This window comes from Dryobates pubescens, chromosome 25 (genome assembly GCF_014839835.1).
Source record: "Dryobates pubescens isolate bDryPub1 chromosome 25, bDryPub1.pri, whole genome shotgun sequence".
Lineage (NCBI taxonomy): Eukaryota > Metazoa > Chordata > Aves > Piciformes > Picidae > Dryobates > Dryobates pubescens.
In genome coordinates, this window is record NC_071636.1 from 6,916,222 (window position 1) to 6,941,439 (window position 25,218).

Genomic DNA, 25,218 nt, shown 5'->3' on the forward strand with positions numbered 1-25,218 from the left:
AAAGTCTGTTAACCTCAGCCTGTGTAGGTACTGTCACAGCTTTGGGTGCCACTGCGACATCTCGCTGGGTGAGTGGGGCAGATTTGGCAGTTTCATTGAGCCCTAACAATGGTTTTCTTCCTTAGGTGTCTGTCTTTCATCTGGCTTTCTTTTCTTACTTTACTGATTCTTTTGTATTTGAAATGAATGTTTAGCTAATAAACGTCTCTTACTTTTCATACACTTGTAACATTTTGTTCCATATCAGCTTATTAACAGTGCTTAATTGCTTACCCATAGTTCCTTTGGTCTTGATGTGAGCTGAACAAGCATTTCAGGAGATAGTGTTGAATTAGGCAGATAGGTAACTTTTATACCAATAAACTACAAACATGAAGTTCCGTCTATACGTGAGGAGGAACTTCTTTAAGGGTGAAAGAGCACTGGAACAGGCTGCCCAGAGAGGTGATCAAGTCTCTGGAGACATTCATAACCCACCTGGATGAGTTCCTTTGTGACTTTCTTTAGGTGAACCTGTCTTGGCAGGGAGGTTGGACTCAATTTTCAGAGGTCCATTCCAACCGCTGTCATTCTGTGATCCTGTAATGTGCAGAACTTCACTGTGAAACTGGCTAAAACAGGAATAACCAACTCTGCTGACAGCCTGCCCTTAAAAAAAATCTTCAGTGATTGTTTAAAAATTGTAACATCAGTGGCCAGCCTCACATCTTGGGAATTCTTTTCATGATGGCTTTAAAGTTCATTTTTTCTAAGGAAGATTTCAGATCTTGCCCGAAGTTAATTTAAGCCACATTCTACCATAGCTGGCACTGCCTCATGGTTTGATCTCATCTTCTCTAAAGGTCCAACACACTTGCTCCTTATTTTATCAGTAGAATGATAACAGGAAATTCTAAATGGAGAGCTTAGTTATTGTAGGTTCATTTATTTATTTATTACCTTATAGTGAGCTTACTTTATTGTTTTAAAGTTCCTTCTGTTTAAGTATGGCAGCTCTGAGATACAGTTGCTTAACCAATAAAAGAGCTTGGCTTTCTTGATGAATGGCTTTGTACTTTATTTTTACAGCACTCTAATGTTCTGGTATTAGTGCTCCTTTAAGTCTGTCTTGAATTAAACATGAATAATAAGAAGTAAAAGCTCTTTTTTTTTTTTTTTTTAAATATCTGTTTTAAAAGGTCTTTTTTTAATACATGTTTTAATAAATTTTGTAACCAACAGCAGACCCTTGCTGCTTATTTATTTTCATATGTTGTTGAGTACAAGGAGTAGGGAGTTTCTGAACCTCGCTGTGTGACTTGGGTTAAGCTGCTGCTTCAAAAAGCTCTTGGAGGAAAGATGACATCTCTGTGCACCAAGCTAATGGATAATGGAGTTACACTGCCAAGGGACTAAAAGCACGGGTGGTGTGCATGCTGGTGTGCTGAGGAGCTGTGGAAAGACAAGGAAGTCCTGATATTTGAAGGGAAACTTTATTTTGCCCGTTTAGGGAGTAGGACTGAGTTGCTTTCATGCTTTGTTGATACTTGCATAATCTGTTAATGTGCAATTGTGTGAGGTATTCAAAAAGTATATTACACAAATCCTGGGTTTTCTGGAGGAGTGGGGATCCGTGAGGAGTTGGGTTTTGTGTTGTTTCCTCCCCCTGCTCCCCAAACATACATAGAGTTTGTATAAAACATTTTGCAATAACCAAAGGTCATTACTATTGTTAGCTATATCAGAAGTTAGTTTGTGCTTATATAGTTATCCTAAATTTGAAGCAGGGACCTTTCTACAGTAGTCCTACTGAATGCAGCAGCTACAGGAGAAGGTGAATGATTCAGTGTGCCTGTGATTCAGCAGCATTTACTTGTTCCTCAGATAAACTAGTGTGTACATCTTCCTGTGCTTAACCAAATTGATTTCACCCCCATCCCTCCTCACTCCCTTCTAGATGCTTTTACTGACTCAGCCATCAGTGCTAAAGTAAATGGAGAACACAAGGAGAAGGATCTTGAACCATGGGATGGAGGAGAGACCACCGCTACCGAGGAGCTTGAGGCTTTAGAGACAGATGTTGTAAGTAATGATTTTTTATCTTGGAATGTGCCATGCAATAATTACTTAATTTTAATCTTGTCATAAACTTTTGACTAAAATTGCTGGCCTCTGTTGTACAGCTCTATGTTCAGTCTCTGCTAGCAGCTGCCACAGTGCTTTTTAACAATTTGAATAAGAATAGCAGGATTTCAGATGCCACTTTTGGCAAATATTGACAAATGGCAGCTGCTGTGGTGAGGGACACATTTGAGTCATGGGCTGGCTGAAAGAGGAGCCTTTATTAAGGACTCCACATTCAGCAATACTCTAAAGTGATTTATGTTTAATCAGAACATTCCTGTCTGACTATCATTACATTTAGAAGTTATGGCAAAATTGTGCTTAGCAAACATTCTCTGAGCTAAGATGAAGGAAATTGATGGAAGTCTGACCCGTGACTTAATAAGCAGAGATACAATCTCTGTAGACTATGTCTTGTTAGATGATGAGTATGATCTCAGATGATGTTTCTATATCATAGCAGTCAGCTTTTACTCAACTGGGAGTTCTCTTTACTAAGGTATTCAGACTGCAATATGTTAGATAAAATTAACTGATTAGAAGGAAATCCAGTCATGTTACTGGGGTGCCTATTACCTCTGTCTGGGTAGAACAGTTATCCTGTCAATTTTAGTCTACATACTGTACAGCTGAGATTTATTAGAATACTTAGTACATCAGTGCTTTTATAAAACATCCCAAACATTTCTTGTGCTTGAGTGCTGTAAGAGCAGTTTTACCAAGGGGTCTGCTGCCTGTGGGGTATGTCTTCAGACAAGTGCATTGGAAAAGTTTTCAGCACTTGCCACAGCCAGGGACACTTCTGATGTTCAGAACTGTCCACTTGGAAAGGTGACTGGCCAAAAAAGTTGTGTGAAGAAAATTTGTGATGCTGTACCTAAATGCTGTCTTGGAATTTGGCAAATGTATGTATTTCTTGCTAGTCAGTAATCTTTAGTGCAGAGTGGGCATGGCAGTTAAAAAATCCTCATAAAACCAACACAAAACCACTCAACAAACAAACTGAAAAAAAAAAAAATTAAAAGAAAAGGTTTTGGAGGGTAAAAACCTGAGCATCTGATGAACAAAATTGCTGAAAGGGAATTGTGGCTTTAGTAACTTTGTTGTCTGGAGAGTGAACGCAGGAAAACAGGGCAAAAGTTTAATGCATCAGCCCTTAATTGTAAGGGAATGTGTTTCTAGTGTCATTTTGAAAAACAATCATTTTCTTCTAGTCTAATGGATGGGATCCCAATGACATGTTTCGTTACAATGAAGAAAATTATGGTGTAGTATCAACTTACGACAGCAGTTTATCTTCTTACACGTAAGTTCCCAAACATTTTGTTATTTAGATTTGTGTTTAATGTTCTCCTTGCTTTGACAAATAGTCTGAAGATAATTTTACATACTTTCTAAAGTCATGGAATCAAGTAACTGAGAAAGCAGTGAATGAATAGTGCTTGAGAAACCTTGCCAGTGTGCTGTGAGTAGTTAGATGTAGTAATCATTGTGTATTCCCTTAAATGGGCACAGTTCATTCCCATTGCAACATTTGCTGAATTTAGGCGTGCAATAATGATCATTTCTTACAAAAACTTCTAGGAATAGGGTGGAAAATACCAAATTGCTCAATGGTCCTTGCAGAGCTGCTAGACCTGTAGCTTGCGTTCAACCTAGCAGAACTGTTTGACTGAATCCTCATTTTATTGAGACAACTGAGTGTTGAAGTGTTTCTCGCAACTAAGGTGGGGTGGGGGTTCTGTGCTGTGGCTGACTTGTTTAGCAGACTTGTCCAGCTCTAAACTAAAGTTTTTGTTACAATATAACAACTGGAATATAGGAGTAGTGTAAAACCTTTTCTGGCTGCTTTGGCAACGTGGACCTGTTCCCAGTAGTCTGCAGCTATAATGTTAACTTCAACTGCAAAACAAATCCATTCCAGATGTTCAACAGCTATTGTAAAGTGTCCTTAATGTTTTCCCACTCTTTTAACCCTCAAAGTGTAAACTCCTTTTGGAAAGTCAAAAGAATTGTAGTGAATATTTGAATTTTTTTGTGTGTGGAATTGGAGCACTTATCTATGGGTCTCTGGTTCAACAATTTTATTTGCCACAATTTTGTTAAAATAGCCCTGTGACATGGTGATAATCAAAGTGCCTTAATCGGCTTACATGTGAATCCTGGGGAAGCTGTTCTTTCTGTACTTCACTGCTCTTAAGTACTTTTTGTACTTTTGAACTTCAGTCTTCCATCTTTCTGCTTTATGGATATTAATGGAAACAGATTAAAAACATGAAGGTGGCTTTAAATTGCCAGAGACCATTTCTTTGTTTCCGAGTCAAGCAACTTGCTTTGCCTATTGGTCTGCTAAACTGGGAAGCTCTTTTCCTGATTCTCCAAGTGTGGGATGAGCAGCAGAGGAGCTAAACGTTTAGCTTGTATGTGCAATTGTAGGATTGCAAAGGATTTATGTGTGATTGTTTTCTCTTCCTAGAGCTAAGCCTTAACAGGCTATAGTTTGTCAAACTGCACAAAGGTACAAGTTTGTGTTCTAGGAAGTGCGTTAGTATGTTGATCAGCTGCTGTACATGCTTCTCTCATCACCAGGGTTCTGAACAATGTCATCTTGCCTTTCGCTTCAGCATCTTTAATAGCCTTTTGCCTCTTAGAAGTGGTAAAATCATTCTTTTGCTTATCTAGACTGCCATCGGTGCTACTGCATATACATCCCTTCATTTTTTTTCTTCAGTCACTTTAAATAAGTTAGGATGTTTTGGGTGGTCTCCTTTCTTGTGTGTATAATTAATACAGAGCAAGCGAGGCCCATGACTTCAGGTTTGTATGCATTGTGTTCTTGCTTGCCTTGAGCCAAAGCTTTACGCTGAAGGGTAAGGTTTTTGTTTAATACTCTTGCAGTTAGCATTGATAACACCAGTAGATGCCTTGACTGGCCAAAAACCTGTGATGCAGTAGCTGTGTGCTGGCTTGTAATTTGGCAAAGACACTTGTTTTCCTAGCTCTGCCACCAACACTTAAGTAATCTTGCATATATTATTTCATCCTTGGCTTGTATCTCCACCTACTTTCTTCATTGTTCTTTTTTATATTATTCAAACTGTGTGCAGTAGTGATTATGTAACGTCCAGCATAGCGTGGTCCAAGCCTCAGCTGGCTTGTTCTGTGTTTTGATGTAATTTATTCTAAAGTAAGGTTGGATAAAACAACTTAATGGCTTCAAACTGGAAAAAGCTGGATTTAGATTAGACGTTAGGAAGAAATTCTTCAGTGTGAGGGTGGTGAGGCACTGGAACAGGTTGCCCAGGGAAGCTGTGGAGACTCCAAGCTTGGAGGTGTTCAGGGCCAGGTTAAATGGGGCCTTGAGCAACCTGGTCTAGTAGGATGTGTCGCTACCCATGGCAGAGGGGTTGGAACTAGATGATCTTTAAGGTCCCTTCCAACCCAAACCATTCTGTGAGTCTATGAACTTTGGATGCTCAATGTTAGAATCTGAAGCAAAGCACAAGGGTGTTCTACAAAACATGATACTAAAATAAAATTAGAACAGGTAGAACACAGATCTGTGGGTAGACAGAAGGAGGTGCCAGGTGTGATATCCATCTCTGGTTATCTCATTCATTATTTCATTGCTTGTGTATAGAAATCTCACTTGGTGGCTTTCCTAAAGAAGCTACATGTGCTTTTTGCAGTATGCTCTTATCTAAAATAGATACAGAGAATGAATGGGTTTGAGGTCCTAGGACATGGCAAAATGAGTCATGGGTTTCTGGTCCTGTGCTCTAATGTATTGCATTCATCTTTTTCTGCAGTTATTCATAACAGGAAGAGCTGAAATTCTCTGGCTGGAATTATCAAAGGATTAAGCATGTAACTTTTAATTTCAGTAGGGGTGGGGACTCTGGTGTCTGTTGGGAATGTGTGACTGGCTAAAGACATTCAGGTGGGGTCTCTGTCAGTGGGTTTCTATTGAAACCACAGACTAAAGCTTTTTATTACTAATGTACTCAACCATGGTAAGAGTTGGAGCCTTTGCATAGCTTTAGGGACTGGGGATTTTGCAAATCATATGGAAAAGCTCAGCACCCTGACCTCAGCTCTCCAGGCAGGTAGAGGACACTGAATTTGCACATAATATCAACCCAGTCCAGGAATATTGACTTACTTGAAAGACAGCAAGTCTACTGGCCTAAAAGCAAGGTTCCTTTTTTTGTTGACTCTGCCTTGATTAGAACTTACACTGTGTATTTTTTTTGTAGCTCCTTTGTGCTTCTGAATGCATTTCAGAGATTCTTTTCCTTTCCATTGTCTTTTAGGGTGCCATTAGAAAGAGATAATTCAGAAGAGTTTTTAAAACGGGAAGCCAGAGCAACTCAATTAGCAGAGGAAATTGAATCAAGTGCCCAATACAAAGCTCGGGTTGCCTTGGAAAATGATGAAAGAACAGAAGAAGAAAAATACACTGCTGTTCAGAGAAATGCTAATGAACGAGAAGGACATGGTGTGAACACTAGGTACTTGCAAATGCTCTGAATAGTATTTTTATTGAAATGATGGAGATATTTTGGTACAGTAGCAATTTATTCATTGAAACTGTGCTTTTTCAGCAGGACTGATTAGGTTAGGAGCCTTGTGTAAACAATCATGTGCTGTTCTTGGCACTCGCACTGACTTACACACCTCTGCCTGGCCCTGTATTATCTCTGTAGTGAAAGAGACTTGCCCCTTCTGCTATGTCGCTGTGGTGAATTCATACCAATTTACAGGAAAGGGCAGTGGTTTCAGTATGTCATGGAGAATTTCAGGCATTAGTGCTAAATCACTCAGTGTCTCTGGGCTCCTAGAAAGTGGACTGTGTGGTCAGTATCAAAAGCCAATTCATGAGGTGAATGTTAGGTCAACATCTGATAGTATTTAGAGTTTTCCTTTTGGTTTGATTTGAGAAGGATAGAAAACAGCAGCAGAGCACTTGATACAGAGTATTTTTCATTGTCCCTGATAGAAATTTGCTGTGTTTCAGAGAAAATAAATACATTCCACCTGGACAGAGGAATAGAGATGTCTTGCCCTGGGGAAGTGGAAGACAAAACTCACCAAGGATGGGCCAGTCTGGATCGGGCCCTCCAATTTCAAGGTCTGGATCTCATACTTCAGAATTCAGTCCTAACTCTGGAGCAGATCAAAGAGTAGTTAACGGAGGCAAGTATCTGAAGTCTAAATGAATGTCAATTATCTAATTATGCTGAAACTGCTTATGGTGTGGTCTTAAGATGTGTATTCTATAAGCTAGGTGAGCATTCATCATTTAACACAGAGGTGGTGATTTTGATTTAACTTACTTGTAATAGAACACGCATTTGGCTGCAGTCCGTGTAGGTTTGCAGAGCAGAAATGTTACTACTTTTCCTTCTCAAAACACCTTTGTCTTAAATGATGGTGCAGTATGTGGTTTTAAAGATGAAACACTGCTTTATGTAGTGCTGCTGCTGAGCTCTGTGGAGGAGCAGCAATGCTGACACCTAGTGAAAGGGAGCCAAGGAAGCATCACTTCCTTTCTGGTGCACAGATCTGTTCTGTTTCCCATGGAAATGAATAAAGCAACTCACTATGTGATGTTGTGGAGGGGGAAGAAAAACCATTGTTGGGAAAGGAAGAGAAGAATTAGGGGAAAAGAAATGGAAAACCTTCTCTCCAAAGAGCTATTTGGGTATTTTCAGCTGTACACATGGGTGATATTTATAAACAAACATCATTAGGCACTGTGGTGGGAGTTGGTGTTTCGTAAGTCAAACACCATTTTTGAGATGGATTTCAGCAGTAGCCTATCCTTGAGGCATTATAAGTTAAAAAGCTATTTGATGAGATTGCTGTGAATAAATGAAAAACTTAGAGTACTCAAGTGCCTCTGTCTGGTGAGGAAGTCTGAGAAACATCTAAAGGTAAGTGAGACTTCCTTCTTAAACACAGAGTCGGCCCTATGAAGGATGTACAACCGAGTCTTGCCCAAACAACACTAACCTTGACATTTGTTGGTAATATTTGTGGTTTCTCTCATCCTATTACTCTGCTGAATGAACACCATATATCTAAAATACTCAGAGTGGCTTGTGAATTCAGTTTGTTTTGGAAACAACCCTCTATCTTAGATTAAAATACAACATCAATACTTTAGATAACTGATAAAAGGCATAAAGATCAGGATCCAGACACTGAACACCGCTGTTTTTTGTAAAGATACAGTTCCTAGAATTGGTATTGCTCATCATTTGGTTTGCAAGTAGCAGTTTGTATAGTCGCTAGTGTCTGTGAACCGCTGTTTGAGAACCTCTGGTAGCTATTGAAGGACCTTGTCAAGTGATGCATACTGTAGAACATATATATGATAGGCTAACAGATCAAACTTTACTGTCTATTCCTTAGTAGTATTTGTAGATCCTAATTAACCCTTTGGGGAGTTTGTGACATTCCGATGTTAAATTTGACCTGAAGTGGAGGAAATAACCTTGCAGAGACTACTTTATTGGTTGCAGAAACAAACGAATCTACTCCCCAAAGGGTTAAACATGAAAAATCATTTTGTCATATTTTACTTTTTTTTTTCTGTTGACCTTTTTCCCCATAATTTTTCTTTAGTTTTTATACTTTCCTTCATATCATTTGTTCTGTCAGGTGTTCCCTGGCCATCGCCTTGCCCATCTCCTTCCTCTCGCCCACCTTCTCGCTACCAGTCAGGTCCCAACTCTCTTCCACCTCGGGCAGCCACCCCTACACGGCCGCCCTCCAGGCCCCCCTCGCGGCCCTCCAGGCCCCCGTCTCACCCCTCTGCTCATGGTTCTCCAGCTACTGTCTCTACTATGCCTAAACGCATGTCTTCAGAAGGTACAATACCACAATTTGTTCATGTTTTTGTTTGTCTTTGTTTAACTCCTTTGTGAGTTTAATTACAAAATTGTTTTTCCTCTTCATTACTTAACCTATAATTTGTGTTTAACTTTAGTTTATCAGACTATTTCTATTAACCTTTTTATTTGAAGAACTTTACAAAAACAAAATAAAGCTGTGGCATTTCCCAAGTTGGTATGAAATAAACTCAGCTTTGTAAACGCTGCTCAGTGTCTTAACTTAACCAACAGCGCCAGGCAGGACCCAATAACCTTAGGGAGCATTTTTAGGGATATAAATTCATATAAAATACCAAATCTTTTAATACAGCTGTTCCACAGAAAGTTTCAAATCAACTAAATAATTGAATTAGCTTTTGTAAAACAACAACAATAATAATAGTAATAAAAATCCTCTATACAGAGAAGTGCATTGAGGAGTGGGATAGGATAAACTGCTTCCAAGGTGAATCAATAGAAAAGCTAAGATCTGTTTGCACTGAGGCAGAACAGAAAGCCAACAAATAGTCCATAATACACAGAGAAAGGCCAGCTCAGGAGTCTTTGGTAGCTGTATGCACATGTATCTGAACCAAATTAATTTCTCCTCTGAGGGGTGCAGTAAGGAACGCATTTTAACATGTTTATTTTATCTAGGTTCACTTTAAAAACAAGCCTGTACAACACATCCAGCAAGCCTGAAAAAAATGCAAACTGGTTATACCAAACTCCCTGGGAATACGGAGTCTGTGCTGTAGCTGGCTCCACTGGAGGAGTCACGAGAGAGAACAGTCATCCCACTAATGGAATCAGTACCAGTGTTCTGCAGCTTGCCTGATAAATGCCCAAGATGGTGCATAACCAGAAGGTGGATGGTAGTGGGCCCGTCTGGATGATGTGCTGCTGCCAATTCACCCATGTTAGCTTTTTTAATGTGGGAAGATCTTGAGAATCCACATGCAAGTTCAAGTTATTTTTTAGTGCTTGCAATTGATTTGTCAGGCATGCAGTGAACTGCTGCTACTGCAATGTTTTATTTCTACTACCAGGATTGCTGGAATGTGTGTATTCTTGCTGTATAGCATTTGGATTGAAGTGTGCTTTAGATTGATGGTTAAAATAGAGGCTGACATTTAAAGCTTTATGTAACCAGAAGGGGTACTTGATATTTTAGAACTTTTATCTGAAACCAGAAAGCCATTATCTGAACTTCTCACTGTTTTTGACCTACATTAAAAACAAACTGTAATCAGCCAGATTGTCTTCTGTTCATACACAGTTTTTGCTTTTGAAGTATCAACATTTGAGTCTGATCTTGTAAAGGAAATATTTGGTAGGGTGTAGAGACTGTCCTGTTGCTTAGACTTGAGCATAACTGTTCTGTGGCAGCTGTATGAGCTGTTCAGAATTACTGTGTTCACTTCTGACTTTAGCCTCTGGGCGTTAAACATGCATGACTTGAACCTTGGGATAACAATAACTTGTTTAGTTATAGTTTTGCTGACTTGTAAATTAATTGTGACCTGCTGCAGGCAATTTAGCCTCAGTACAAAATGCTCTGCTGAAATTCCCCAAGAGCATTGGTCAGCCAGTGGTGACTACTCTGTAAATAAATGTTGGGTATCACTGACCACCTGACAAAAGCACTGGAAATTTGTTTCTTTTCTGGAAAATGTTTGATAGCCTGAAACTGTGCTTATCCAGAAGGAGCTGGGCCACTAAACTTTTCAGCTTGCCTTGTAGTAAGCAACATTGGTTACTTGGATTCAAGCATTTTATATTCAGGACCTGTTTTGGTTCTGATAAAGTTTCTGAATATCAATGAACTTGAGCTGTCATAGCAAGGTGATGAGTGTGTTGGTAGTCTGGCTGGACCAATGACTTGGCTTTTTTGGTCTGGTGGATCCCTGGTTCTGGTCAATATCAGTGTAAATCATTTGATGTATTACTGCATTATTGAAAGATACTAGATTAAATTCAGTTTTAAAACAGTATGTTTGGGTGCTCTTAGTGATGGACTTTAAGTACTTATTGTGTGGGGTTGTCTTCTTTTTCTCAGGGCCTCCACGGATGTCTCCTAAGGCACAACGGCACCCTCGAGGTCACAGAGTCTCTACTGGTAGGGGTACAATTTCAAGTGGCTTAGAATTTGTATCTCATAATGCACCAGGGGAAGCATCTACTACTGCAGTGGCACGAGGCAGCCCTTCAGGTGGGACGTGGTCATCAGTTGTCAGTGGGGGTAGGTAAAGCTTGGCTTATTGCAGATGGCTTGCCAGGGGTACTTTAGAGTGCAAATACTAAGCAGAACACTGCATTTCTAGTCAATCCAGGCTCTGAATAAACGCTGGTCTGCTAACTTAGCTTGTTTAGGTGAAGTAGGAGAAGTTCCCAAATAGCTTAGTCAAATGGTAGGTGAGTTGGTCCTTCCAGTGCAATATTGCTCTCACTGGAGATAGGTTAGATGCTGTGTGAAGAGAAAGGAAGGAAAAATATGGGGATTAGCTGTTGAAAGAAGTTATTGAAGGAGACCAGAACAGTTCTATCTACTCCATTGCATCACTGAATTTGGTCAATGAAGGATGTGTTTGGATAGAGGAAGGTTGATGGTAGAAGGTGAAATGATATTTTGAATTAAGTTGGATATATTTTTCCTTTAAAAATCTTGCAGGCTTTAAGTGGTCACTTTGTACGTGTCTAAGTGCTGTGGTAGCAGACACAGTGTCTCCTTTTTTCAGTCAGTTAATTTTTATTTTAGCTTTTAATATTTGACTTCAAATGTAAAGTTCAGTCATGTGACACAGGCCCTAGTCTTTTGGGGTTGAGGCCATGTACTGGTGAGTTGTTACCAACTTTCTTTGCTAAAAGGGCCAGTGAGTGCCAGCCTGAAGTCTTGACACTTCCTAGCAGTGCTAGAATTCTAGAGGAGGGCAGTGGGAATGCATTTTTCAGAAAGCAGGTGTGAATTAGGCCTCCTAGACCTGTTGCCTTGTGGAGATTTAAATGCTTCTGTTCTGACGTTATTTGATTCATCCTCCCTCTCCACTCCCCACTTCATACATTATTAACATGCAAGCAGGATTGTTAAATGACTGACTTCTTCCTCCTCACTCACTTGAAGTTAATATGTGCAAGTAACTAGCCCCAGAGAGATGAGCAGGAAGTACAACTTACTGTTAAAAGAATGTACAACTTTCCTTGCTTCTTGAACACAGGGGCACAAATATACACCAAGCAATCTTCTTTCAATAGGCTGTGTTGTTTTTTTTCCAGCTGGCAAACCTCCAAAAGAGGACCCTGTAAAATGGATGTGTTTTTTCAACCCTTAAAAAAAAAATATTTTACATCTTTGTGTGGAGACCTGACCACCTTTTCTGTTCTGCCAGAAACTGTGTTAATGTGAGCTGTTGTAGTTGTACTACTGGGGGTCTGGGGAGCATATTGCAGTGTCATGGTGGGACTACAGGGCAGTGATGTATACTAGGGGGTAATCTGCAGGAAAATTGCACCACTTATCTAAAATGCTGCATTGTAAAGAGCTAGGACATGCACCTGAAAGGTAAACAGGTTTTCAGTTACTATATAATACTCTACTAAGTATTTTAAAGCATGTTTTTAGTAATTTTAAAAGTAAGCAAACTGCTGAGCAGCTGAGGAAGCTTATCCTATAACTGTTTTTTCCTATTTGTTTCTAGTTCCAAGATTATCCCCCAAAACACACAGGCCTAGGTCTCCAAGGCAGAGCAGCACTCCCACGGGACCAGCTCTGCCTTCTCCTCAGCCTGGTACTATTCCCACTGAATCTGTTGCCATGCCTGTTCCAGCTGCCTCTCCTACACCTGCCAGCCCTGCATCCAACAGAGCTGTCACTCCTTCCAGTGAAGGTGAGTTACCCTCAACAGTTTCCAAATGTTTCCTTACCCTAACCCCTGACAGTGAAAATGCTTTTAGATGAACAGAGCTGCTTTTGGGAAGACTTCTGATGCATTTAATTTTCCTGTGTAGCGAGTTCCCCTTTTCACATGACACTAGCTTTAAATATTAGAGAGAGGCTTTTTGATACGCCTTTCTGATTATTTTTTTTCCACCCATCAAGGAGCATGGGCTTAGAGGTGCTTGGTTTAATAGAGGATTTAGCTTTATAAACTGAATTCATGGGTGTTTCCTAACTTAAAAAAGCACAGACTACTGCTTTTACAGACTTATTTTGAGCATAGCAAAAGGAAAGCAGGGGGAAGCTCCCAGCGTTCAGGAACACAGTCAGATGTTTCAGAGCTCTCAAATCTTTGCAGCATTCAGTATGAAAAACTTGTACTATTGAAAATAATGTACTCTCAGTTTATAGGGTTTTTTCAGCCTAGGTAAGGTTCTGTGTGAGATGGGAGGGATTTGTTGTCTGGGACTTCTGGCTTGAGGATGGCAGAGTGGGGAAGGCGGGGAGAATAATCCTCCAGATTCTGACTGAAGTACAGAAGATGTTTAACATTAGGGTTTTAATTTTGAAAAGTAAACATGGTTAAATCTGTCTTCTGTTTCTGCCTTGCCATGTCTGGTGATTTTGAGTTATGTATAAGAGAGTAACTTTGGCAATTTCTTTTCCAGCTAAAGATACTAGGCTTCAGGACCAGAGGCAAAATTCTGCAGCTGGAAACAAAGAGAATATAAAACCAAGTGAGACTTCTCCTAGTTTTCCTAAACCTGAAAACAAAGGTTTGTATCCAAAACTTTCATATATCCTTGAGAAATGTAGGAATTCCAAGCACTAAACCTGTTATATTGACGTGCCCTAGTTAGCATTTCAAGGAATATTTGGACTAAGGCAGTTTGTCTTGCGTGTTCTGCAGTGAAAATGTGGGCATGGCAGTTGTCAAGTGACAGGCCCTGAAATGTTGTCCTTGACTCATTTCATCAACACAGAGAGTGGAGATGCTCATATACATGGTGTAATTTCTTTGTGCCTGGGGTTTTGGTGGTTTTCTTATTCCCTTTTCCTTCTTTTTTGTTCCTCACTCACAGAGCTGTTTTTTAACTTTTTGGACTAAATGAGTGTTTCTGCTCACAATACTTCTTAGCATTGTGGTCAGCATGGTTTTTTTATAATTACAGTTTTTCCTATTGTGCCTTAAACTTGGCTTTCTCTGCAGCATTACTTGTTCATTCCATCCTCAAAAGAATCTTTTCATGTTGTTGAACTCCATCAGCATTTCACCTTTAATTGCTGTGTCTTGAAATGCTGGCATGTTCTGTTTTGAGAGTTTTATTGGATGCTGCTTTGTACTCAGCTGAGTTCTGCAGTCCCTGCACCTCAGGGCTTCTCTCTTGGTGTGATAGATATGTCAATTATGTAATGCTCTGGTTTCACAGAGCATTTTTGTGTGCTCACACACAGACTTCATGGAATTGCACCAAATTACAAATGTCACCAAGTCACAGATTAAATGCACTCTGTACATAATTTTTACATCTGTAAACATGACTCTGCAAGTGGAGAAGTGTTAAGGGTTGTGTGTAGAGTTTGTATTAGAAATGCTTGGACAGTGTTGGTTTTCTGTTTGGCAGGTGTATCTCCAATTGTTTCAGAACATAGAAAACAGATTGATGATTTAAAGAAATTTAAGAATGACTTTAGGGTAAGTCTCTCTGTTAACCTAATGCTATTACAGTTCTTGGGTGAATTGGGATTATTGTAGGGAATTGAATACGTTGCATGTGGTTAACAGGAAACCAGATCCTTACTATTTGTGGTAATTTATGAAAATATCTGTAAGAATTCATGCTAGGTAATATAAAATCAATGCTGCCTCTTGCTGGTACAATTGCCTAATGCATGTAAATGTGCATATTGACTACACAGAAGATAGTACTTGAAACCTGTTTGATCATTAGGTACAAATAATTCTATCACAGTTATGCTCTATATGGAAGAGCTGTTTCAAAGTTAAATTAGGGGATTTACTGAGGAAAATTGAAGAATTTATATTAATTATTTCCTAGTTATAATAGTTTATTAAAATAATCAGGTTAGATTTAAGTGTTAAATCACAAAGGGGGATGAGTCCAGAGAGTCCTTAAGCTTTCCTGTCGCTTCCTAATCAACATATAGGTCAGCTGAGTCGCTGAATAGCTTTTCTCACAGTGTAGGCTGAAAACATTGTCAACATTCATAGATTTCTTTTCCAGTAGAAATGGAAGTGTATGTTTTAAAAGGTCATTTCTAGAAGATTGAGGCCTCTGGGATTGTATTTTGCTCTGTGGATGCAGTAGCATTAGATTGTCTCTCCCTAGTTGTGTACATGGATTTACTGAATGTATTCCTTGTTTGTTTCATTTTTTTCAGTTACAGTCAAGTTCCTCTTCAGATGCAGTGGATCAGCTGCTAAACAAAACTCGAGAAGGTGAAAAATCAAGAGATGTAGTTAAAGAAAAGACAGAATCAACCCCTAAAGAATCTATCATAGAAACTGGCAGTAATACTAACTCCAATGGTGGCAGTAGCAAACCTAATAGCCCAAGTATTTCTCCTTCAATAAGTAATAGTTCTGAGCAGAAGAGAGGCCCTGAGGTAACTTCACAAGGTGTACAGACTTCTGGGCCGGGGAGTAAACAAGATAAAGAGGATAAAGAGGAGAAGAAAGATACTTCTGAGTGAGTATTCCGCCTTTCAGAGTAAGCACAACTGGTACTAGTGGTTAGCCATTTGTATTATGAGTGTGTCATATTTTACTGTCTATGTGTTCAGTATAAGTGCTTTGTTAGACAGCAGGTCAGGGGACTCTGCTGAAAGTCATCTCGTAAGTCAGTGGCAGAGCTCCATGTAGAACTCCAGTCCTGTTGATGCATAATTTTGTATCTAAATGCTTACCTAAATGTTTTCCTGGCTCATGTGAGCTGTAGTATCAACAGCAGGAAAACTTTTTAGTGGATAAATACAGTAAAGAGTGGCTTTTTGCATGCCATGTGTTGAGTTCTCAGAAATGTGACTCACAGATGGAAATGAGGTATTTCATCTCTTTAACTATTAAAAATTCAGAGTTCTGCAGATATGGTTGTAAACAAATGACACTAAACATCCTTTTTTGTTCTTTATCTTTAGGCAAGTTAGAAAATCAACACTTAATCCTAATGCAAAAGAGTTCAACCCTCGGTCTTTTGCTCAGGTAAGTTATTTGATGCTGTTTAACATGGCCTTTGAGTAGATGTTTGTAAGCAGACCTTTTCCTTGGAGACTAATCAAGCTAACCTTGCCATATGCATTGCTAAATTCTCTTTGTAGCCGAAACCTTCTACTACACCAACCTCCCCTCGTCCTCAAGCTCAGCCTAGCCCCTCCATGGTGGGTCATCAGCAGCCGACCCCAGTGTACACTCAGCCTGTTTGTTTTGCACCAAATATGATGTACCCGGTTCCAGTGAGTCCAGGCGTGCAGGTAATGTGAAGCTGGTGCTGCAGACTTGGTAACACACTTCAGATGACTGTCAGCAAGCTGAGGAGACTTGGGAGATGCAAATTAAACCAGTGAATTGATACAGCTTGTCTTATTCTTGTAAATGTGGACACAATTACATTGCTGTTAGGTTTTAGCTATCTAAATACTGACTTTTTCCCCAGTGGTGTCTCTCGAGATAAGGTGTTCTCATAATCTCAAAACATGTTAGGGGTTGACCTGCTGGAAAGCAGAAGGACCTGGGAGTCCTGGTGGACAATTAAATTCACCATAAGCCAGCAGTATGTTCTTTGTGACTAAGAAAGCCAGTGGTCTCCTGGGGTGTGTTAAGAAGAGCATGGCCAGCAGGTTGAAGGAGATTGTTCTTCCCCTCTACTCTGCCCTCGTGAGGCAGCATCTGGAGTATTATGTCCAGTTCTGGGCTCCCCAGTTCAAGAGAAATAGGGAAGTATGGGAGAGAGTCCAGCAGAGGCTAGAAAGTTGCTGAGGGGCCTGGAGCATCTCTGAGGAGGAAAGGCTGAGACACCTGGGGCTGTTAAGCCTGGAGAACAGAAGTCTGAGAGGGTTTCTGTCTTCTCAATGCTCAGTGATAGCTCAAAGGTGTGGGACAGGAGGATGAGGCTGAGCTCTTTTCAATGGTGCCCAGCAACAGTAAAAGGGCAATGGGCACAAACTAGAACACAGGAAGTTCCACCTAAACAGGGAAAACTTAACTGTTACAGTGCTAGAGCTCTGGAGCAGGTCGCCCAGGGAGGTTGTGGAGTCTTCTCTGGAGAGATTCTAAACCTACCTGGGCATTGTGATCCTGGGCAAGCTGCTGTGTGTGCCCCTGCTTGAGCGAGGGATTGGACTGGATGATGTCCAGAGGTTCCTTCCAACCCCTGCCATGCTGGGATTCTGAAATTCCAGGAGCTCTTCTGTTTATTGTTAACCTGTGCAAACATCCTCCCCAGTCCTCCAAGCAGTCTCACTCTCTTAAGTTTTAAGGCGCTCTTTTTTCATCCTTAGCTTCCTGTTGTGTCCCATAAGTTTCTGGTCACTGGAAGGACCACTAGGATTTCAAATCTAACTCTAAAAGCCGTGTGATTTAGTACATTGCTTAAAGTAGCAGCAGCAGCATTACTTGACTGGTTGCTGCAAACCATATGGTCTTGTTTGTAAAACAGACTTAATCACAGTGATCCAAGAAATTATCATAGGTTAGACAGAGTTCACTAAACCATGTAGCATAACAGAGTTAAACACATCAAAGCTGAGTGGGGCCCTTACCCCAATACACATGGTTTTTAAAGGAATATCATAGTTTCAACTTTTCCTTCTGTTTCAGCCTCTGTATCCTATTCCCATGACGCCCATGCCAGTGAACCAAGCCAAGACATATAGAGCAGGTAAAGGTGAGAATAATACTGCCTGTTTGGTTCTTAGTCTGCATGCAGCATGGAAAAATGACAAATGTTTGTGTGTCTTTTCTAATCCATTTTGCTTCTGATTGATATTTTCAATGCTATTTTTTAATACATAGAGAAGTAGGTAAGAGCACTAATTAATTTCTAAACAAACTAATTCAGCCAAAACATGATAAATTTGAGTACAGGGGAGTTGCTTGGTTTGGAATTTGATTAGACAAATGAGCCAACATCTCTGTTGCTGAGAATGTTAGGGTAAGCCAATAATCTCCTGTATTTCCCAAATGTTATGGGTTTGTTTAAAGGAAGCTTCCTGTACTGGTTTTCTCTGCTGCTTTTCTGTACTGATTTACAGCAGAGCCCTGAATAGTGCTTCAGTAAAAGGTTGTGATTTTTGTCAACAAGCAAAATCACTTTCCTCAGAGTATGCTGTGCTGCTCTTCTGGAAAGAACTTACTGCTGGTTCCAGTTTGTTCTTTTTCATTCCTTCTGCACCAGTAACTGAGCAGCTGGACTAACAATACCATGGTTTGAAGAAATGACACCTGTGGCTATGGAGAGCAGAACATGTGTGGCGAGAGGCCCTGTCCTCTGTGCAGTGCAGCGAAGGGGCAGAAGAAGGATGGTCTTGTTTTTATAGTCGTGTTTCAGATCGGGCTCTGACTCCACACAGTGCATGCTTTCTTGCAGTGCTTCATGATGATGGGTTCCAGTGCTGCAGCTCCAGTCACTGGAGGAGGAAATTGTTTAAAAGAGCAGTTCTGCTGTTTAGAAATTAACAAGCAGCCTTTATGAACGCAGGGAAGACAAAAACCTGCAATGTATTTCTGTTGTAACACACACTGACTACTGTGGCCTGACCCAGGCAATCTTTTAGTTCATAGCACTAATTGTTTAAGCAGAAATCTGTTACTGTGTACTCACTTGCTATGTGAGCCCACTCTCTATTTTGAGTCCCTGGGGGTTTTTTAAGCTTCATTATTCTTTTGCATAGCCCTTCCATATGTGGCATAGTCCTGAAGGAGCTGCAGGCACTGAAGTTCAGTGCCTTTACACTATTCCAGGTCTCATCTTCTATTTACTTTCTTCTATTGTTGATTTACAGTGTAAACACAGTCATCACTGAGGGAATTTTACTGACATCTCCAGCATTTCCCTCCTTTCTTTTCTCTAAGTGGCCTACATTGCACACTGCAGTGGAGTTTACAAGTGCTTGAGTTAGCACAGTCCTTAGTTGCAGTCTCACTGCAGCAAGCTGGAGCTCACCTTCAACTCTTGTGCCCTCTTGCTTTAGTAGGCTGAATTAGTTTGTTCTGAGTGCCCTGCCGCTGTGGTTTGCTTAGTTGTCTTTACCAGGATTGCTCAGATGGCCCCACGCTACAGTTCTCTGCTCTCTTAATCTTTTCTTCCCTTTAATTATTCCTACTGCTCTTCTTCTTGTCCCCTTCAGTGTTTACTGTGACCTCAAAGTTGCTTTCTGCTTCCCTGAGGGGTAGCACAAAGCTTAAAACATATGAATGCCTCAGATGGCAGCTGCATGGAGACCTTTATGCTGCTCTCCTCAGCTATGAGCACAAGTAGTTTTAAAAGACTCAGCTTTCCAGCTGATGGAACAGATGCTGAGTAGTTCCTGTAGAGGGTGAATTAAGCTTTTTGAAGGGGACAGGATCAAATTGGTTAATGTTGGTATCCTGATATAACCTTTCTCTTCTGTTACTGATTCTTGTCCTTCCTTCTCAAAAACAAAAAAAAAAAACAAACAGGCCTGGGTTTGTGGCTGTGTTATACATAGCTCAAAGGCAGTGATGAAAATCAAATGTTTGGAAGGAGGAACTCCTTCACACCCCGTTCCCCTTTTTGACAGAGCTCCAATAGGTGGTTAGAGGTGAGGGGTGAGGGTATTCCACTTGGTCACAGCGGCATTATAATGTAAAACCTTTCAGGAAGATGGTCATTCTTCATCCTGCCTTTCTGACATGAGTCACTCTTTGCTTTGTAGTACCAAATATGCCACAGCAACGGCAAGACCAACACCACCAGAGCACCATGATGCATCCTGCTTCTGCAGCAGGCCCTCCAATTGTAGCTACGCCACCTGCTTATTCAACACAATATGTTGCATATAGTCCCCAACAGTTTCCTAATCAGCCTCTTGTGCAGCATGTGCCACACTACCAATCTCAGGTAAGCCTTTGCAGTGTCTGTGATAAAGCAAACGAGAAATAATTCAGCAGCTCAGTCCTAAATTCCCTGTTGTCTCCAGTCATAAGTCAGTCTGAGCAGTCTGTGTGCTCTGGAGCATACTTGGTGGTGTTTTATTATGCTTCAAAGCCTGTAACGTATTTTAAGGTCAATTTAGAAGTTGGCATTTATTATTGATACTGCCTTTTTAGCTCTTTGAAGAATTCCTCTCAGGTCACGGCGAGGACATCTCCTAGTTATGTGTTCTAAGAATAACCTGCTTGGTGGACTTTGAGGGTGGCAGAGCACTGAAACGGGCTGCCCAGAGTTTGTGGAGTCTCTGTCTCTGGAGGCACTCGAAATCCACCTGGATGTGTTCCTGGCTGTTTTACTCTAGGTGACCTTGCTTTAGCAGAGGGGATTTGGAAATTACAATTTTCAGAGGTCCCTTCCAACCCAACCCGTTCTGTGGTTCTGTGACTCCTCTTACCTTAAGGGCTTTTAAATACAGAATCGTAGCATTGTTGTGGTAAAATCAGAATTGTATGGGTTGGAAAAGGCACCTGAGATCGAGTCCAACTCTTGACCTTACGCAACCATGGCCATTAAGCCATGTCCCAAAGTGCCATGTCCACACGTTTCTTGAATGCCTCCAGGGACGGTGACTCCACCACCTCCCTGGGCAGCCTGTTCCAATGCCTGACCACTCTTGCACCAAAGAAATTTTTCCTAATACCTAATCTAAACTTCCCCTGGCACAATTTGAGGGATAATTATGTACATAAGCTTGTTGTGTTCTCAGGGTAGAAGAAACCAGATACGCCAATGGCTCTTTGTCCGTTTCTAGTTTCACATTTTTAGAAGCAGTTGGGATAATTCTGCTAGCTTGAAGTTTTTCTAATTGAACTGTCACAGCTTGAAACCTGTCTAGCTGAGTTTCGATAGTTTGAAATCTCTCTGTTGATACCCGATTCACTCTGCGTTTCAGTAAGGCCAACCTCCTACCGTTTTGAAGCGTGACTGTTTAGGTGACACTCGTGTCTTTGTACAGGTCCCCCAATTAACTGCCTGTTTTCTTCTCTCTGACTGCAGCATCCTCATGTTTATAGCCCTGTAATACAGGGCAACGCTAGAATGATGGCACCACCAACACACGCACAGCCGGGTTTAGTATCTTCTTCTGCAACACAGTATGGTGCGCATGAACAGACGCATGCTATGTATGGTAGGAAACGTTTTGTGTTATATGTAACTTTTTAAGTCCTTACCTTGTGCCAGGGATGTGTATAGTCTCAAGCTTCAAACATTTGGGTATCGTTCAGATTACACCAGTAAATGTGGTTTATGTTTCGTAAGCTGATGAGCAGAGCATTGAAAACTGAGCCCACCGGGTTAAAATGACAACTCAAGTATGCTGATTTCAGTAGGATGCCAGTGACCAAGATGAGATTTCAACCTGGGAGCTGCTAAAGAATATCTGCTGAAAGAAGTTTGTTCGAGTTCTCTTGATGCTCTTGACACAACATTCCTTGATTGTTTTCTTGATGATAATTAGAACTTGTTTTATTGCAAGGCTGTGACCTCAGTTTCACAACTTGACTTTAGTTCTGACAACTAGTGAAATGCTGTCTTTATGATACTACTAGCATTATTAACAGTATGAACACTGCTGTTTAAGCAAAATAAAACATGTGTTGCTTACCTTTCCTTTTTTTGGTAAGTCAAGAAATTAAGTATATGAAACGGCTCATGTATTGCTCTGGCTTTGACAATTAGTCTCCAGCATTATCAGATGGGCATATTTCAATTAGAGTGAAGTGCTGAAAGTGTGGGTTACCTTGTTACAAAGTAAAATGTGGGGAAAAAAAACACAAACCAGAAACCCAACAACTTGGAAAGCCTGATAAATGTATGATAAATCAATGCCCAATTCGGAGGAGAAAACTCACTGCAAAACATGCTATTGAAAGAGGTAGAATCAAGGTTGCTAGAAGGCTTGGAAACTGTCATAAAATGTCAAAACAGCAGATGGTCTCTTGAAAACATGGCATTTCAATACTTGTTATAGCATCTGAGGAAGACTTTTATTGGGTCACGTATATTATTGATTTAGATTCTAATAAAAGATTTTCTGTACCTTTAGACATCTTTGTATGTTTTCCGGTGCTTAGTTTTACACTGCTGCTTAATGGAAGTCCATCATGTGTCATGGAAACTTAACCAAGGCTAAGAAGCTGAAGCTTAGTGTGAAATTCGTTCTGATTTTAAAAAGTCTGTGTCTTACCCATCTGAAAACATCCTGTCAGATGTCTGCAGTGGGATGGTAACATAGCTAAGAAGCAAAAATAATAGAGAGAAACCTTTTTTGACACTTGGAGGAAGAATATTTCAGCTCACTTGTGCTGATCCCGAAATGGAAATTACTTGTAGAAATTGAGTCTCTCACAGGTCCTTGCTAATTGTATTACTTTGATCTTTTCAACTCTTGTGCTCGAGGTGTCCGTGTAAACAGATCTTCTGTTTGCTTTTTCATTAGATTAAATAGAATTCCCACAAAGTGAATGATCAAAGGCTTGCAGACCTTTCTTGGTGAAAACTCTCCTCTCGAATCCTGATTAAAATAAAACCAAACACGAGATAATATGAGATTTGATTCACAATGGTTGCATGTGACTTCCTAGCAATTTCCCATTGTGCACCATCCTTATCTTCTGTAACCAGTGAGCTCTACAGCACTGAAGTACAAGCTCATTCCCTTGGCTGGCTTTGATCAGATGTCTGTATAGGGTTGGTTTTTTTTTCATTGATAATCTAACTTGCAACTGTTAGATCTCATTTTGTGTTGGTTTTGCAGCTTATCTGTTGTAGGTATGTCACAACCCACCAGTGCAAACAGCTAAGTTGGGTCAAACTTGAGAACTCTTTGGTATTTCCTGCTGTGTAATTAAATATTACTTTTCCAAGAGCACCTCATTTAACAGAAATTACACATCCTCCTGTGCTCTTTTAAGTAGCTACTTGGTGACTCATGTAAATATTCTCCCACCTTCCCAGTAAATGATCAAGGGCTTGAAATTCTTACTTTAGAAGCTGTTCAACCCTGCTGGATCATGAAACTCCTTGAGACACATTTTTAAGAGCATGTTCTTGCCGTGTGCAGAAGTGTTTATTGCCTAGCAAACATGAATTGGCTCGAATACACCCTTAACCTACAGAGTTTACAGTTAGCTACACACAGAATGACTTGTGATACAGTGCAGCATTGGCTTAGTTCAGATTTTTGCAAGTTTTCCCTGTGCTGAGTGCTTGAAGACCTTGCCTAGATGGATTGTGGTGCCTCAGCGTATCCATCTGTAACGTATTCACTTCAGCTTCCATTTAGCCATACGTGAATGCTTGGGAAAAATGTAGAAATGGCAAAGGTGATAAATGTGAAGCTGCTTATGGAATACATGGCTAAAGAACAACGTGCTGGCATCATCCACATCTGGCTGAGTGGCTCTAAGAAAATATCCATAACTTATGCTCTGTTTTGGGAATCCTAAGTTTGCCCACAGTATCTTTGAGCTAAATATACCAATGCCCTTTGATTCTGGTCCTCTCTTAGAGCTAATTTGAAAGGACAGAATAACAACTTCCTGAGAAGGAACAACCACTGCTGCTTTTGATTGCTGGAGCACTTGCTCCAGATTTCCTTTTGGCTCTTTAAAATGGCTATTTGATTAATTTTGTTAATTACTTATTTTAAAATATATTTTTCCTTGTGGGTAGCAGGATTCAGTGGGCTCTCACTGCCCTTTTCCCCTTCAAGGTACAAGTGCTTTCCTTGAGAGAATTCTTGCCAAACTCAATTTTTTCCTACATATGTGGTAGAGAGAAGATATCTGCAAGGACAACTGCACTGAGATGTGGGGGTTGGGGGATGAGTCAATGAATTATGAAGTGTTATGAAGTAATCTTAAGGTGTAAAATGTTTTCTGGTGAGACCTGAAACTCTATCTTCACTGATGGTTTGGGACAAGTTGAAAGGCTGTGGCGAGTAGTAACTGCCTGCCAGTGAAGAGAAATGCCTGTTGAGCCATTAAATGAACTACCCTCCCTGCCAAAAGTTTGGGGTTTGTTTTCCTTCCTGTCTCCTGAAGAGATAGCTGAATCCAAAATACGTACTGTGACCCACACGTGTTGATAAGCACTCCTGCAGTTTAAAGAGGAGTATTTTTGTCCAGTGCTGTTTAATGGGATATTTCTGCACTTCTGGGATTTCCTTGTCAGTTGTTAGTGTCCTGCTGCTGTTTCACAACCTGCTGTTAACAAGAGCTCAAGAGAAGCAGAGCAGCTGAGCTGCATGGTCACCGCTAGACCCATCTAAACCCATGATGGAGGAGTGTTTAAGTCATTGGGGTTTTTCCTTTCACAACACAATTGGGAAGGACAATGTTCAAGCAGCTCTTTCTTCCTGTCTACCAGCCAGCTGATAAAAAAGGCTATCACACCCTTCAGCTCGTAACTCCTGGAGCCGTGACCACTTAGATGCCCTTACCAAGGGACGTTTGACACGCAGGCACTGCAGAAGCAGAGCAGTACACACACCTCTAACTGCTGCCCGCACCTACCCAACGGAGCTGTCGTTCTTACCCTGCCAAACCGCTCGCTGCTCTCAGAATGTTCTGTCTGTCTGTCTCAGATGTTGGCTCTGTCTGATCTCCCCGATACCAATGTCGTTGGGCTGGTGGAGTTTGCTGGCCGTGGTTTGCAGTTTGTTTGGTCTCTGTCACAAGAAGACCTAACCCTGTGCTCTTAGAAAATTGAGTTACCTAAGCAGTGGGTGGATGTGTTAAAACCTGTGACAATGAACTTGTGTTAGCTTTCCCATGTAGCTGAATTGCCTGTGTTTGCAGTAACTGGAGTCCTCTGAAAAACTGAACTTCTGTGCTTAAAACCAAGCTTGTGTAAAACCAGACTGGTTTTATACAGATGCATTTCCTGTTTTTTGTGCTTTCATTCCTGTCCCCATTCTCCCTTCCCCTTTCCCCTTCTGCATATGTTTTACTAGTCTGGTGTTGTCTCTAACTTTATCTGGTTTCTGTCTCAGCAGTAGAGTAAATTCTATTACCCTGATAGTACAATGATGGATATAATATAAACTTCAGAGGATTCTCCAGGGACTAAGAGTGAACCAGTCACCAAAGGTGTCTTGGAAATGTTA

The 25,218-nt window shown here is 40.7% G+C and overlaps 1 protein-coding gene across 10 annotated transcripts in view; it reads left to right on the forward strand.

Moving 5' to 3' along the window:
• Window positions 1-25,218, forward strand: part of ATXN2 (ataxin 2) — a 53,968-nt gene that overhangs the window by 16,736 nt on the left and 12,014 nt on the right. For 3 of the 10 annotated variants that reach the window (XM_054173081.1, XM_054173080.1, XM_054173085.1), the window contains exons 6-20: window positions 1,937-2,061; window positions 3,318-3,409; window positions 6,417-6,614; window positions 7,121-7,299; window positions 8,770-8,979; window positions 11,041-11,223; window positions 12,677-12,865; window positions 13,584-13,691; window positions 14,541-14,611; window positions 15,319-15,626; window positions 16,075-16,138; window positions 16,255-16,407; window positions 17,753-17,819; window positions 19,831-20,015; window positions 21,105-21,237. In XM_054173081.1, the coding sequence (XP_054029056.1) occupies window positions 1,937-2,061; window positions 3,318-3,409; window positions 6,417-6,614; window positions 7,121-7,299; window positions 8,770-8,979; window positions 11,041-11,223; window positions 12,677-12,865; window positions 13,584-13,691; window positions 14,541-14,611; window positions 15,319-15,626; window positions 16,075-16,138; window positions 16,255-16,407; window positions 17,753-17,819; window positions 19,831-20,015; window positions 21,105-21,237 (2,265 nt within the window). The remainder of the gene's footprint in view (window positions 1-1,936; window positions 2,062-3,317; window positions 3,410-6,416; window positions 6,615-7,120; window positions 7,300-8,769; window positions 8,980-11,040; window positions 11,224-12,676; window positions 12,866-13,583; window positions 13,692-14,540; window positions 14,612-15,318; window positions 15,627-16,074; window positions 16,139-16,254; window positions 16,408-17,752; window positions 17,820-19,830; window positions 20,016-21,104; window positions 21,238-25,218) is intronic. The other 7 variants (XM_054173083.1, XM_054173082.1, XM_054173086.1 and 4 more) reach the window with 5 other exon arrangements.